At 41.4% G+C, this 13907-nt stretch overlaps 1 protein-coding gene across 1 annotated transcript in view; it reads right to left on the reverse strand.

Moving 5' to 3' along the window:
* Positions 1-1016: 1016 nt before the first annotated feature.
* Positions 1017-13907, reverse strand: part of CYTH2 (cytohesin 2) — a 67479-nt gene continuing 54588 nt past the window's right edge. The window contains exons 9-12 of the mRNA XM_089690999.1: positions 11308-11384; positions 7266-7337; positions 6999-7153; positions 1017-1866 (exon numbers count right to left, since the gene is read on the reverse strand). Coding sequence (XP_089547125.1) covers positions 1758-1866; positions 6999-7153; positions 7266-7337; positions 11308-11384 — 413 coding nt within the window. The 3' untranslated portion in view covers positions 1017-1757. The remainder of the gene's footprint in view (positions 1867-6998; positions 7154-7265; positions 7338-11307; positions 11385-13907) is intronic.

Below are 13907 nucleotides of genomic sequence, written 5' to 3' on the forward strand. Positions count from 1 at the left end.
CACAGGCTGGTTATTTATTTTTTTACCATATGAATTATTAAAGGCACACCTCCATACAAGGTGTATTATTTTTATCACAAAACTACACAGCGCCTGGCTCCTGTTTATACCTCCCACAAACCGATGTGTTTTAACCATGGCAGCAGTGAGTTTTTTCTCCACCAATCATAGTTGACATATACCATTCACTTATTTCCTTTGGGACACATCTGTGCGCTTTTATCCAGACCGTTCTTACATTTTACTCAGCTCAACCACATTATGTGGGAAGGGGGAGGAAAATCTGGCATTACTATGATCTCTCTGAGTAAATATTTAGACCGGCTTTGAAGAAAAAAAAAAAATGCTGTAAAGCAATCATATAAGTTCCTCTACACACTATACACATATAGGGGAACAAAACCAAAAACTGCTGCAGGTATGGGTGTCTGCCAAGCCAACCAAACCCTCTCATCACACTAAAATAACAGGCTGTTTTGATGGGAAAAGCTTAGCACTCCTGGCAACGTTGTAGCTTGTCTGATCCTTCCGACCTCCTTTGCATTCCTATTGGCCACTGAGGTCTTCAGATTTAAAGCATTCTTTGGATTATTGATACCCAGTTTGCTGATTTCAGAAGGAATGACTAGAATGTCTATAGGTATTCTCAAACCAATATTTACGCATACTTTAAAAAGAAACCTATACTGAAAGAAATTTGTAGGCTGCCATTGCTGACCTGATAAAAAAAAGGCTGCCATTGCTGACCTGATAAAAAAAAAAAAAAAAAAAACAAACAAACACACACACACACCTGCACAGTGGCCATAAACTGCTTTCCAGAGCAGTAATATAGCTGGTACTGTGTAGAAGTAATCCTGCTCCTGGCCAGTGGCAAGACTAATACAGCCCGGACCTGGTCCACACACATTGTGTCACGGCTTTCCATCAGCTGTTTAGATATCCAGCCTATCCACCCCCAGTATAGGTTTCCTGGACCCATAAAACACCTAAGAGTCAGAAAAAGAATCAGGAGATTTGGGCTGCATGGTGTCTTGAAATGAAAAACGTTTGGACCTCCAGGAGCTACAGTGCTCTACCAGCTCACATATAAAGCAATCAAGGTTGTTAAGAACATTTCTGCAGCAATTGTTCTATGACCTTAACACCAAAATTTTCTATATGCATACAAGCGGTTTCTATAAATACTAAACAAAAGATATTGTAGGGTAGAATGACAACTGTCTTTCGGAACCTTCAAGCACCATCAGTGATGAGTGGTAAGAGTTCAAATGTTTTTTTGTTTTTTTTTGGAAGAACAGAATATTGTTTTAACAAAAACTGTGGAGTTACAGTCCTTAACATTTTGTGCTGTTGAAATGCTTAGGTTGTGGGTTGTATTGCTCTTCCATGCAGACTTTTTTTTTTTTTTTTTTTTAATTTATCACAAAAAACTAACTTGCCAACGTGGCTTCGAGTCCTAGTGAACCAAAATATTTTACACAGAGAGAAATGGCAGACGCCCAAATACCACAAAACTCTGTGGCTATCACTGCTAAACACAGAACTGGATCCTTGAACGAGAAAACTGTTAGGATCTTGAAAGTTGCATCACTTGCAGCCACAAAGATCCTGTGTCTGATGCCATAGCCCTCCTGGTTTTCACATTACACAGCCAATGGAATACCATGCTCATCACTGTCCTCATCTTTCCAAAGAGTGCCCAGAAGTGGCTGCAGGCCACAAAAGGCAAAACTGCTCCAATATCATATCTGCCTTTAAGACTGTTCTTGTTGCTGCTGCTGCATCTGTTGCTTTTTCTTGACAGAGATCCGTTTTTTCCTGGCAGCCAGCATTTCATAGAAGGGATCCACGCTTACAGCCGCTCTAAACACAGAAATAGAAAAGATATAAAGTCATTGCATTTACTGTATTATAAAAAAGGTATTAGGATCATAACACATTGTTACACAATATTTTATGTGCCTCTTGGTGAAATACAAGTATAACCTCAGAAATGGCTTAAAATGAATTCTAGTATATAAGATTAGGGATGCATCAAATTCCGGTGGCCAAAACGTTTCGCCTTTCGGCTGTCGGTTGAAAATGAAAAAAAAAAAGCACTGATACAGATGCCGAAAAAACCTGCCCCTCAAAGCCGCCGGCCGCTTGGTAATTCAGTCTTACCTAAGAAACCATCAATCCCAGCGCAGGGCATAGAGATGGGTGAAGAAAAGATGGCCACCACACATTTCTATACCCTTGGAGGACAGAAGCGATGTCACTTCCGTTTATTTAATTTTTTAAAGCACTAGATCAATGCTTTTTTGATCCAATGCTTTACATTGCAGAGGAGAGATGTGGGGTCTTATTGACCCCACATCTCTCCATAAAGAGGACCTGTCACTAATTATTCCCATCACAAATGATGCATGAATTTCTTGTGATAAGAATAAAAATGTGTTTAATTTTTTTTTGCACTGTTCCTTTAAAAAAAAAAAACAAAATTGTAAACACATTTTTAAAAAAAAGTTTAAAGTGCCCCGGGTCCCCCTATTAGCACATAGTGGTGAACACATACATAGGCCATGCCCACATATGTAAATGGTGTTCAAATCACACGCGAGGTTATCGCCACGAATGTCAGAGCAAGAGCAATAATTCTTGCACTAGACCTCCTCTGCAACATTACACTAACCTGTAGGAATTTTTAAAGCATCACCCATGGAGATTTAAGTACAGCAGTTTCATGCCATTCTACGAGTGTGCGAAATTTTAAAGCGTGACATGTTGGGTATCTAGTTTAACGTAACATCCTCTTACATATTTTACAAAACAATTGGGGTATATATTGTTTTTTTTAATCAACGTGTATTTTTTCCAAAAAAAAATATTCTTTTTTTAAAAACTGCACATTTCGGTTTTCGGCCAAGTGCATTTTGAATTTTCGTTTTCGGCACCAGAATTTCCATTTCGATGCACCACTATATAAAATGTGTCTTCTAAAGAATGATCATGCATAAACAGAGGATACAGATCTCTGAAAAACCATAATCGATAACGTGTTGCATTCAATCTGTCCAGCACTAATAGAAGAAACAAAAAAAAGTGGAAGAGAAAGGGGGAAAATGCACCTCCATTAGTTCAAAGCTGGCCATAGATGGATAGATTCTTTTTGATCAGCCAGCGGATTTCCCTCATACAATCAAGGTGTATAGGGGAATCCTCCCCACTGATCTATTGAATTATGACAGGGGTCTCCTCTGTCAGAATATACTGATCAACATTGCAGCACTAACCGAACAAAAGATTTCCAAAATCCCCATTCTAATGATAGACTTCTCCCGAGCAGAAATGTCCAAAGATGGTTCAAAATTCAGCCAGTTCCTGTTGAACCAGCTGAATATTGATCCATCTATGGCCAGCTTAAGTGATCACATGAAAACCTGAATGCATGACAAAACTGTGTAACTTCATCTTGTAACTAACACAAGCAAATTCATAAATGAAGCAGAAAACCCAGTAAATATACAGCAAATTTTCCCATTCCAAATCCTTATCACTGAATGCCTATTGTAAGTAAGTTTAACCACCTCACTTCCTGCCCAGGTCAACTTTCAGCTTTCAGGACTGTCGCATTTTGAATAACTACTCAGTCATGCAACACTGTACCCATATGAAATTATTTTTTTGAGACAGAGCTTTCTTTTGGTGGTATTTAATCACCCCTCGCTTTTTGCAAATTTGGGGAAAAAAGTATTAGTTTTGGTTATAAAATTTTGCAAATAAGTTATTTTCTAAAATTTATACTGCTACATTTCTTTGGTAAAGAATAACACAAATCGGTGTATACTACAGTATTTGGTCTGTGGGAATGTTATAGAGTCTACTAGCTCCCCTCTGTCATTCCCTCCACTGGTTCCCGGTTGCCCAACGCATCAAATTCAAACTACTCACTCTGACCTACAAAGCCATTCACAACACTGCCCCTAACTACCTCACCAACCTGATTCCCAAGTACCACCCTACCCGTACCCTTCGCTCCTCACAGGACCTCCTATCTTGCTCCCTGGTCTCCTCATCCCACGCACGACTGCAAGACTTCTCCAGGTCCTCCCCCATCCTATGGAACTCACTGCCCCAATCCATCAGATTGTCGCCTTCCCTCCTCACCTTCAGGCGCTCCCTGAAAACCCACCTCTTCAGGGAAGCATACCCCACCCTCCCCTAACAGCCGTCCTTCATTTCTCCAACTCCATCCCCCACAGCCACTTCCTCCTGTGCCACTACCCCCTCCCTCCTAGATTGTAAGCTCGAAAGAGTAGGGCCCTCGAACCCCTCGTGTGCTGTTTGTTGTTGCTGTGCTGTTTCATGTATTGTCCCCCCCTCTATTGTACAGCGCTGAGCAAACCCTTTGGCGCTATATAAATTCGATGTAATAATAATAATACTACAAGCTATGGTACCAATCATTGAAAATTGATCACGCCTGATGTACTGACAGCCTCTCTCTCATTTCTTGAGGCCCTAACATGCCAGGACAGTACAAGTACCTCCCAAATTACCCCTTTTTGGAAAGTAGACAGTGCAAGGTATTTAGTAAGAGGCATGGGGAGTTGTAATTTTTTTTTTAAGAGATCGCAGCAGAAGTGGGAGCGGGTACCTGTCAAATTCGGATACCCACTCTCCCCATCCCCAAGAGTCCGCAGTCTCTGGTCACCTCCTGTACTATGTCCGCAGTCTCTGGTCATCTCCTGTACTGTGTCCGCAGTCTCTGGTCATCTCCTGTACTGTGTCCGCAGTCTCTGGTCATCCCTGTACTGTCCGCAGTCTCTGGTCATCTCCTGTACTATGTCCGCAGTCTCTGGTCATCTCCTGTACTATGTCCGCAGTCTCTGGTCATCTCCTGTACTATGTCCGCAGTCTCTGGTCATCTCCTGTACTATGTCCGCAGTCTCTGGTCATCTCCTGTACTGTGTCCGCAGTCTCTGGTCATCTCCTGTACTGTGTCCGCAGTCTCTGGTCATCTCCTGTACTGTGTCCGCAGTCCATTGATTCAGAATATTTTTTCTGGTTTTCCTCCTCTAAAATCTAGGTGCGTCTTATGGTCAGGTGCATCTTATGGAGCAAAAAAAATAAGGTAAATAAAATGTGTTTGTTTTTTTCCACAAAAATGTCATAAGTTATTTCTCACACACGGCATAGTCATACTTGCAGCTGCACTCCAAAACACATTCTGCAAATCCTCCTGAGTTTGGGGATACCCCATGTGTGACTTTTTCACAGCCTCAGGCATTATCCACCAGGTTGCCTTCTGACACTTTTTATTTACAAGTAAAAATCAGTACTTTTTTCTAGAACTTAGAACCCTCAAAAACATTATATGTTTTTTTAGCAGAGGTCATAGAGAATAAAATAGTGGGTTTTGCAAATTTCAAAGTCACACTGTATTTGCGCAGTGGTTTTTCGAATGCAATTTTACACACCAATGAAAAAATACACTTTGTATACATTAAAATATACTAAACAATATAATACCACTTTTTTTGTAAAATAGAAAATATAGTGTCTCACAAAGTAAATAGATATCAAACACGCCACGGTTTAAAATTGTGCTTGTGAAATGGCGCCAAACTTCGGTAATTAAAAGTCTCTATAGACGTTTTACAAGCCTTTACAGGTTACCAGTTTAGAGTTACAGAGGAGGTCTGTTGCTAGAGTTATTGCTCTCGCTCTGATGTTCGTAGTAATCCCACACGTGTGGCACAATCACAGTTTACATGAGTACAGGACCAACATGCACGTGCGCCTTTGCACGGGAGAGTATGGGGGGTCTTGGCGGGGGTACTTTACATTTATTTATTAGTGGGAAACTGGTACACCGACAGATGTTTTTGTGCATTTGTACATTGTGACAGATGTTGATCGCCCACCAGCAGGCACCGACAGATGTTGATGTTGCAATGGGAACACTATTGCAGTTGTTTTGTGAACCGGTATACTGTGACAGATGTTGATGTGACACTGGCACAGATGTCAGCTATGCAGAGAGCATAGTCACAGGCTTACAGCATCCCCCTTCTCCCTTACACCCCCCACACTGAGCTTGGCGGGTAAAGCTGACACAGAGGCAAATGTCTCTGCTTATACTGAATGATGGCTGTGATTGGACACAGCCATCACATGATTGGGTCAATTACAGCACCCATATCTCGATCTGTGATGTGCTGTGTCCGGACGAACACAGCCATCACAGGAACGCACCCTGAGGCCCGCAAGGCACATGTTCTGAAAGGACATTCAGGAACGTCCTCTCAGAATGGGAAAGCTCCCACCAAGCTGTTTATGTGAAGTTTTCGGGTGGGAAGCAGTTAAAGTAATCTTGTTATGATACATACATAGGAGGCTGCCATTTTTGGACTTCGGAAAATAATATTTACCTGGCTCTATGTAGCATCAATACTTTTTAAATTACTGTACGCACATCATGAAAGTCTGATAAAGTCAGGACTACTAATCATGCTTGTCCTGGGTCAGTGGCTCAAAGTACTAAAGCAAGAGGGTCAGCATGACTGGCAGGAAGCTAGTAGTTTCAGAAGAGGTCAGTAATGGCAGCCCCCACGTCCCTTTAGCAATAGGTTTCTTTTAAGTCATTTCTAACACTATTAAATAGACAGGTCTTGGGAAGCAGGGCTCCAAGGGACAACTAAAGACCAGGCAATGATTAAAAAAAATTGAACACATACTTCTCATTCTTGAAAAGCAAAATTTCAGCGTTAAGCTGCAAATTTGTAAAAGCCACATAGTTCACTTTTTAAGCAGATAGCATGTAAAGGGAAGGTTTAGAGATGCTCCGATCATCTGACAGATTTACGCTCTGCTCATACATCCTAGGTGGGGCTGCAAAACACATACTAGATGAGCAGACGACTTCTATTGCACAGAGAGCCAGCCAGAAGTAATGTTTCAGTACTGTGCAGTCAATTTAAACCACAGGATGGCAGTACAGGACATCTTACTTTATAGATTTGATCCACTCCTCTTTCTCTTCTGGGGTTGGTGCGGAAATTCGGTAGACATTATGGTTGCCCTCCACCACTCTCCCATCAGCCTCTGTTTTGCAAGCTTTGATCAACTGTCCCTTATTGTTAGGTATGTACAGCTCAAAGCAGTTCTGTGAGAGATAAAAACTGATCAGTAACTTAGAATACAAGCCACTGGAATTTATAGCATTCGGGAAATATATCCATGTCAAGCCAAGCAGCTCAAAATGCAGTAAGATTTACCGGTTTCCTGGGATCCTCAACTTCCCGGATACTGAGATTCTCCAAAGGTATGATCCCTCGAGGCTCTTTATCCTGAAAAAGTGCAGAAACTTGTTAAGAGGCTTGTTAGATAAAGGATATATTTTAATGCTGAATTCCTGCTATGGCTGTTTTTGCAGTTACATTGGCCCAGCTTGTACCCAAGCTACTTTGCATGTGTCATACATGGCCAATCCCCATGTGGAAAGCTGGAAAATCACTGCAGTTGACACAGTTACTACAGTGATTGTTGCTAGCTTCCAAGTCCTCTTTTGAGTGGCTGCCCTGGTGCTTCGTAACACAGGAGGTTGCTCGCCCGGCATGGCGCCATTCAGAGAACACTTTGGGGTTGATTTGCTAAAACTGGAGAGTGCAAAATCTTGTGCAGCTGTGCATGGTAACAAATCAGCTTCTAACTTCAGCTTGTTCAATTAAGCTTTGACAAAAAAAACTTGGCAATTGATTTCTAGGCAGAACTGCACCAGATTTTGCATTCTCCATCTTTACTAAATCAACCCCCTTGAATTTTCTGCATGAATGCAAAGCATGCTCAGATTGGACAAGATTAAGATAGTGATATCACTGCCCTGCCTCTCAACCTCGTCCAATTGGAGAACACTTTGCATTCCTTGAGAAAATGCAACATGTTCTATGAAGGACACCTGTACTGAATAAGCAACTCCCTACTCCTGACTTTCCAGTTGTGACCTCATTTTCACTTTGTGGAACACATGCTGGCTCTAGGACTCGACCAGCCGAATACTCAAGTATAGGAAATGCCGATGCTGTACCATTTCGGGCGCCGGAGGGGCACCATTATTGAAGAGGAGGGATAAATTATGTTTGGAGTTATCAATTACTGGAGCTTTCATAACACAAGCGCAATTTGACCTGCTTATGTAATATAAGGGGTCAACATGATCTGGTGAGTGAGCACTCCTAAAGGGCACTCCAGAGCACATACAATCATCATCAGAGGTGGTGAATAGTTGGCACCATGAATCCACCAGAGTGGATGTACTTTTTGGCACTTTAAATTTACATACTGGTCACTTTCTCATAACTTTTCATGCACTTTAGGAGGATATGTTGATTTTACTGATTCATGGAAAACATGGGTGTTAACAATGCACATTAGTATATTTGTGATTTATCCAGTTCATTCATCAAGTTATTTTTTAGCATCACATGGGTTGTCAGCACCTGGCGCAAGGCTATTTTCGGCGACAAGTTTTACACAATGTGATTTGCCGCACAATAATCACAGAAAAACTGCACCACGTTTTAGGCACCATTGAAAATAATGGCACCTGATCACAGTGATTCTGCCACAATCCAAAAATGCCCAGGTGTGAATGGAGCTGCCCTGGTTCAAACAAATGCAATTCTGGATGCATTTCCAAACTCAGATTCGCATGACAGGCTAGATATTATGGGGTTTATTTACTAAACCTGGTTGACTCAGAATCTTGTCCACTTCTGCATAAAAACCAATCAGCTTCCAGGTTTTATTGCTGAAGCTTAACTAAACATGCTGAGGTTAGAAGCTGATTGGCTACCATGCACAGGTGTCCAAGATTCTGAGTCAACCAGGTTTAGTAAATAAACCCCTATGTGTCAAGTGATAGAGTACAGTGGCATGCAGAGATAAGTGTTCACACAGGATTGCTATTGGAGTTTTTGCATTGACGTCAATGGGACATATTTTTACATTGACATCAATGGGAGGCAGTGTGTGAACCCAGGCACCAGGACGCAATTTCTAGTCACCATGGCAACCTGGCACCTATGATTTGTCAGGCCCTGAATGTAACTATGCAAAAATAGCCATAGCTGGAATTTAGCATTAAAAATATGCAATTGTTACGGAAAAAACCCAGGTATAAAATCACATTAACCAGTGAATTTACATTAAGTAATTTTAGAAATTAAAAATTAATTTCAGGCAACTCCAACTTGTGAAGCCATGTATTAAAAAATAAAAATAAAATAGATGCAGCAATGTAAACACAAGAAGCGGTCATCCTCCTGTACCAGGTACGGAGTGGAAGTAATCCCACTAGCAGCAATCTGGCTTTGCAGCATTACACATTGGCTGTCAAACCTGAGCAGAGCTAGCATAGGGATGATCTCATAAGTGAGCTGCTACTCGTTTATGGTCCAATCAGCAAGCTGGTCATGGGTCTGGGTCCTGCTGTGGTTCTAAAAGCTACAGATGCAGACCCTCCTGTCCTGTATGGCACAGACGTCTGAGACACAAGCCAGGCTATACAGAAGTAGCAGGTAAAATAGGACACATGTTTTTAAGTATTTGCCTTGGGTTCAGCTTTAAGAGACCTGAACTACAGTCACAAATAAAGACAAAGCACAGGAGCACAGACGCACAAACCTGTAGAAGAGGGAGGATTCACAGTCAAATGATTTATGGCATATGCCATATTATGCTCACAGTATACAAAACCATACCACACAGGATATTGCTGCAAGCCCACAACTTTGACATGCATTACTTTCAGCAATTTGTGCACCAAAATAAAAGGACACCAGTAAACATTTACATAGCATATTCATGACGGAATTCTGGGTTTAGTCCTGACTTCTCCTAACTGTGGCTTCTCTAGCACCAATCTGTTCAAATATTTGTATGCAGGCTTGTTTGAGGTACATGGCTTTGGCTATGCAGAGAAGGCAATTAGTATGGTAATGGCAGTCAGTCTACTGTTTGTCTCACACAGAGTAATATAGGCTGTAAACCATGCACAACACATTCCAATTATACTAAACCAGGGCTTGACAAATTTGCTTTGCATCTAGGAACCAGCTAAAAAAAAGTTAGAACCCAGTTTTTTATTAGCATAGCGTGGGATGTCAGCGCCTAGGGCAAGGCAAGTAATTTGCGCACCCTAACTTACTTAGGGCAGAGCGGCCAGCCAATAACCCCAATGCTACTTCAGGGTTATAAGGATGGCCGGAAAGAATGACAATAAAAATCTGTTAAGGGGGAAACATTATGCCAATTGTAAATTATTTGCAGTTTCAGTATTATAATTATGCCGATTTCACAACCCCCCCTCCAGCTCTCACCTCTTCACAAAATCCCCCCCCCCCCACATCTTCACAAATGCCAACCCCCACTACTAGTGTTGCTCAGTGTCCATGGCTCGCTCTCCTAGGACATGGAAGTTGGCTGGCTGTTAACTTCTGCCTCCTGCCAGATCGACCGGCACCACACACAAACACCCCGATCTCTGACTCAGATCAAATCCCTGATGGGTGACAGCAGGAATGGAACAAGTGTCTGGGCACACCCTGTAAGGAGAATGGAGGGAGGCCAGAGCCTGCACTCTTCTCTCATTGCCCAGTCGCGGCTCTGGCAGAGTTGGGAGCCAGCAGTCTTATCCTTTCATCCGCCATGTTCACTGTCCTGTTACATCTCTGTCATCCCCCCAGCCCAGAGTGGTGCTCAGAGATCAGCTGATGGATAGGTGGCAGCCTATGTATATATTCTCAACATGTGTAGGCCCGTTCACTGTGGGCCTTCATGAAAATTCTCCTTGAATATATTATACATTTAGATGTAGCTCACTCATCTGTCATGCATTAATTTTTTTTTTTGCAGAATGAGATGCTCTAAAGCAATTAAACTCACTCTTGCCCAAAACCTTGAATAATCACTGGACCAAGAGAGGTTAAAGAACCAAAGACTACACTGTACCTGTGCTTTGCCCATGCAGGGCAAAACCATCAGCCTGGCTGGAATGCTGACTCACTGAATTATAATATACTTATGCCAATATTTTCTGAGTGACTGTCCAGTTCAACTATGCCGATAAGGAAAGTCACGGAAGTCCTGATCTGCATATTTTCGGTGTGTTAAGAGGCCAAAAGGTTCAATATGACCGTTAGGCAAGGGAATCCTTCATTTATCTCTCAAGAAAGGTTTCCTACAACAATATACACTGTATTTATATTCTAGAAGCACCTTATCAATGAAAACCAAAATTTAAAAAAACAATGTACTTACTGTAGTATATTCAAAATAGTACAAGCAGTTGTCAGTCAAGATAAACCAGCGCCGTTTCCATGTCTTCACACGCCCACCTGTCAAGACAACAGGAAATATAGGGAGGATAGAAGAAGGGTCAACGCTTATTTACAGAAGTGCAAGATTTGCTGTGATCTAACATCTTATGTTTCAATCCGCTGCAACTTAGATGAACATCCACATATATAAACACCATGTGTGGTGACCCAAACCAAACCAAAACAGTGAGTTCACAATTTTCTAAATGGACTGATGAATACAAAGTGAAAGACTGTTATTGACCTTCCTTCAAATCAGTGCAATGTTACACATGTTACACACATACAAACACATGAACTACCTAAAATGATGATACTAATTTCTGGAATTAGTCATTCTGCAATGAAGCAAAGGCTTTACACTATAAAGCAAACATAACTACTGGCAGAGGAGGGATCCATCATTAAAACTGGAGGATTATGGTGCAACGGAAAATGATCACTTGAGATTTAATAGTCTGAGAGCAGCCTTCAACTTATACCAGTGTAGGAAAGCAAAGAAGTTCAATATGACACTAGGGCCCCTTTCACATGGGCGTTCCATTTGTCTGTTTTTCATCCATCCTCGGTGGACGCAAAACGGACATCAATGCATTTCTATAGAAAAACAGATGATCATCCACTTACATCAGCGTCCAGTTTTTGGAACGGATCAACACTTTTATTCCATTAAAAAATATAACGGACCAAAAAAACAGAAGTAAAATAGACAAAAATTCATTTTTTGCATTGGTAGTGGATGTAAAAAACAGATGTAAAAATTGACCCATTTTTTCTTTGAAAAAAAGGGACTGGGCTGATGGGAAAAAAAAATGGGACTGAACAGATGGGGGAAAACAAAACAAAAAAAAAAAAAAACGGGCCGCCTGTGTGAAAGGACCCCAAGTGAAATACATTTTGTTGTCTGCTCTGTGCAAAACCCTTCCACGTGCACATTACTCTAAAAGTTAGTTACAAATTGGGGTGGCTTTTTGTTTAGCTTTCTGTAATTGGCATGGAGACACACTGGAAGCTTCCAGATGGTTTCTAGTGTGTCACTGTGCCTTTAAAGTGTTACTGAGCCCACAACAATAAAAACAGTCTGTATATGCAGTAAAGCATGCTTGTTATACTCACTGTGGAACTTAAGGGGTTAATCCCCTGCAAAGAGGATGTTTGATCCTGTCTTCTCTGATTCTCCCCTTCCTCCATGTTCCCAATTTCATCTCCTGATAGAATAGAGCCTCAGGGACACTCTGCACATGCTCAGTTTGATGTGTACTGCTACAGCGTTTTGTTCTTTTTCTTGGGATGGTGCATGTGATTAGCACAGGGCCAATCAGCACTGTCCAGACAGAGGATCAGGGTTTATGCAATCTCATAGGGCTGGGAGAGGAGAATGAAAACTTCTCCTACAAGCTTTAACCAGTGCTCAGCTGGACACTGATAGAAGTCACAAGACTGCTCTAACTGCTGATGAGAAAAGGTATTTTGCAGTTTATTTTCACTAAAATAAATGCATTTCCATGTTCTGTGTACTGTGGGAGACCAGATATAGTGAATGCAGAGTCCTGGGTTTAGTAACACTTAACGGAAGAATGGGTTGCCTCTAGGCATACCTGACCTTAATTTATATATTGCTATATATGCTCCAACATGAAGACTCCAACAGCTTGCACTTCACAGAAGAGCCCTGACAATGCAGTACGGCTTCTACATATATTTGGAGTCTGTGCACAGGACTTTGATTTCTAGCCAAATCAACCCTAAAGCACCATCTTCTGCCATTAGGATTGCCAAATTACAGAGCTTTAGGGGCAAAAAAGGTTCTGAAAGCTAAACAACAAACACAATGGCTTGTAGTCATGTGAAACACCCACAGGTATTGTGGTAGCCAGGGACTATGATCAAGGCTGCCTAAGCTTTAGGTCATATTAGGGAGTTCAAGAACAAACATTTTTTAAATATTATTGGCATTAAAAAAAAAAAAAAAAAAAAGGCTAATATTTTGCAATTGTGACCTAGTAACGCTCATAAGTGCCCTACAGATTTAGGCCAGGTGTGAAATTTAAGGATAGTTCCAAGTTAATAAATAAAAAAAAAAACACAAACACATTTATGAAGATTTGGACTCTTTCATATAATCCAATTTTATACATGGCTCTTCAAAATTCCAATAAATCACATATTAAAGCAAACCTGTCAGAGTGAAAAATAATCCACAAAATGAGTCATGCAAGAGTTCGCCTCATACGTCCCTTTGTGTCAGGCCTGTTCTTTCTTTTCATTGCAGCACTGCTGCCTCCATCAGTCCCTTCGGCATTTGACATTTCCAAAGGGGTCAGATGCCTTTACTGCTGTATGTGATGGATCCTTCTAACAACCACTATGTCGCTACAGGACTCTGTTATTTAGCAGGTTGGAGGAAGAAACCACAGCATGTGGCAGGAAAACACAGGCAGCCAACACTCCCGGAAGTGTCAAAAGCCAAAGAAACTGACAAAAGCTGAGGGGAGATAGGATAGATGGGCCACCAATGAGGGGATTGTATTTATAGAGTAT

Source organism: Staurois parvus, unplaced genomic scaffold (genome assembly GCF_062004578.1).
Source record: "Staurois parvus isolate SC_StPar_1 unplaced genomic scaffold, SC_StPar_1.0 ptg000548l, whole genome shotgun sequence".
NCBI lineage: Eukaryota > Metazoa > Chordata > Amphibia > Anura > Ranidae > Staurois > Staurois parvus.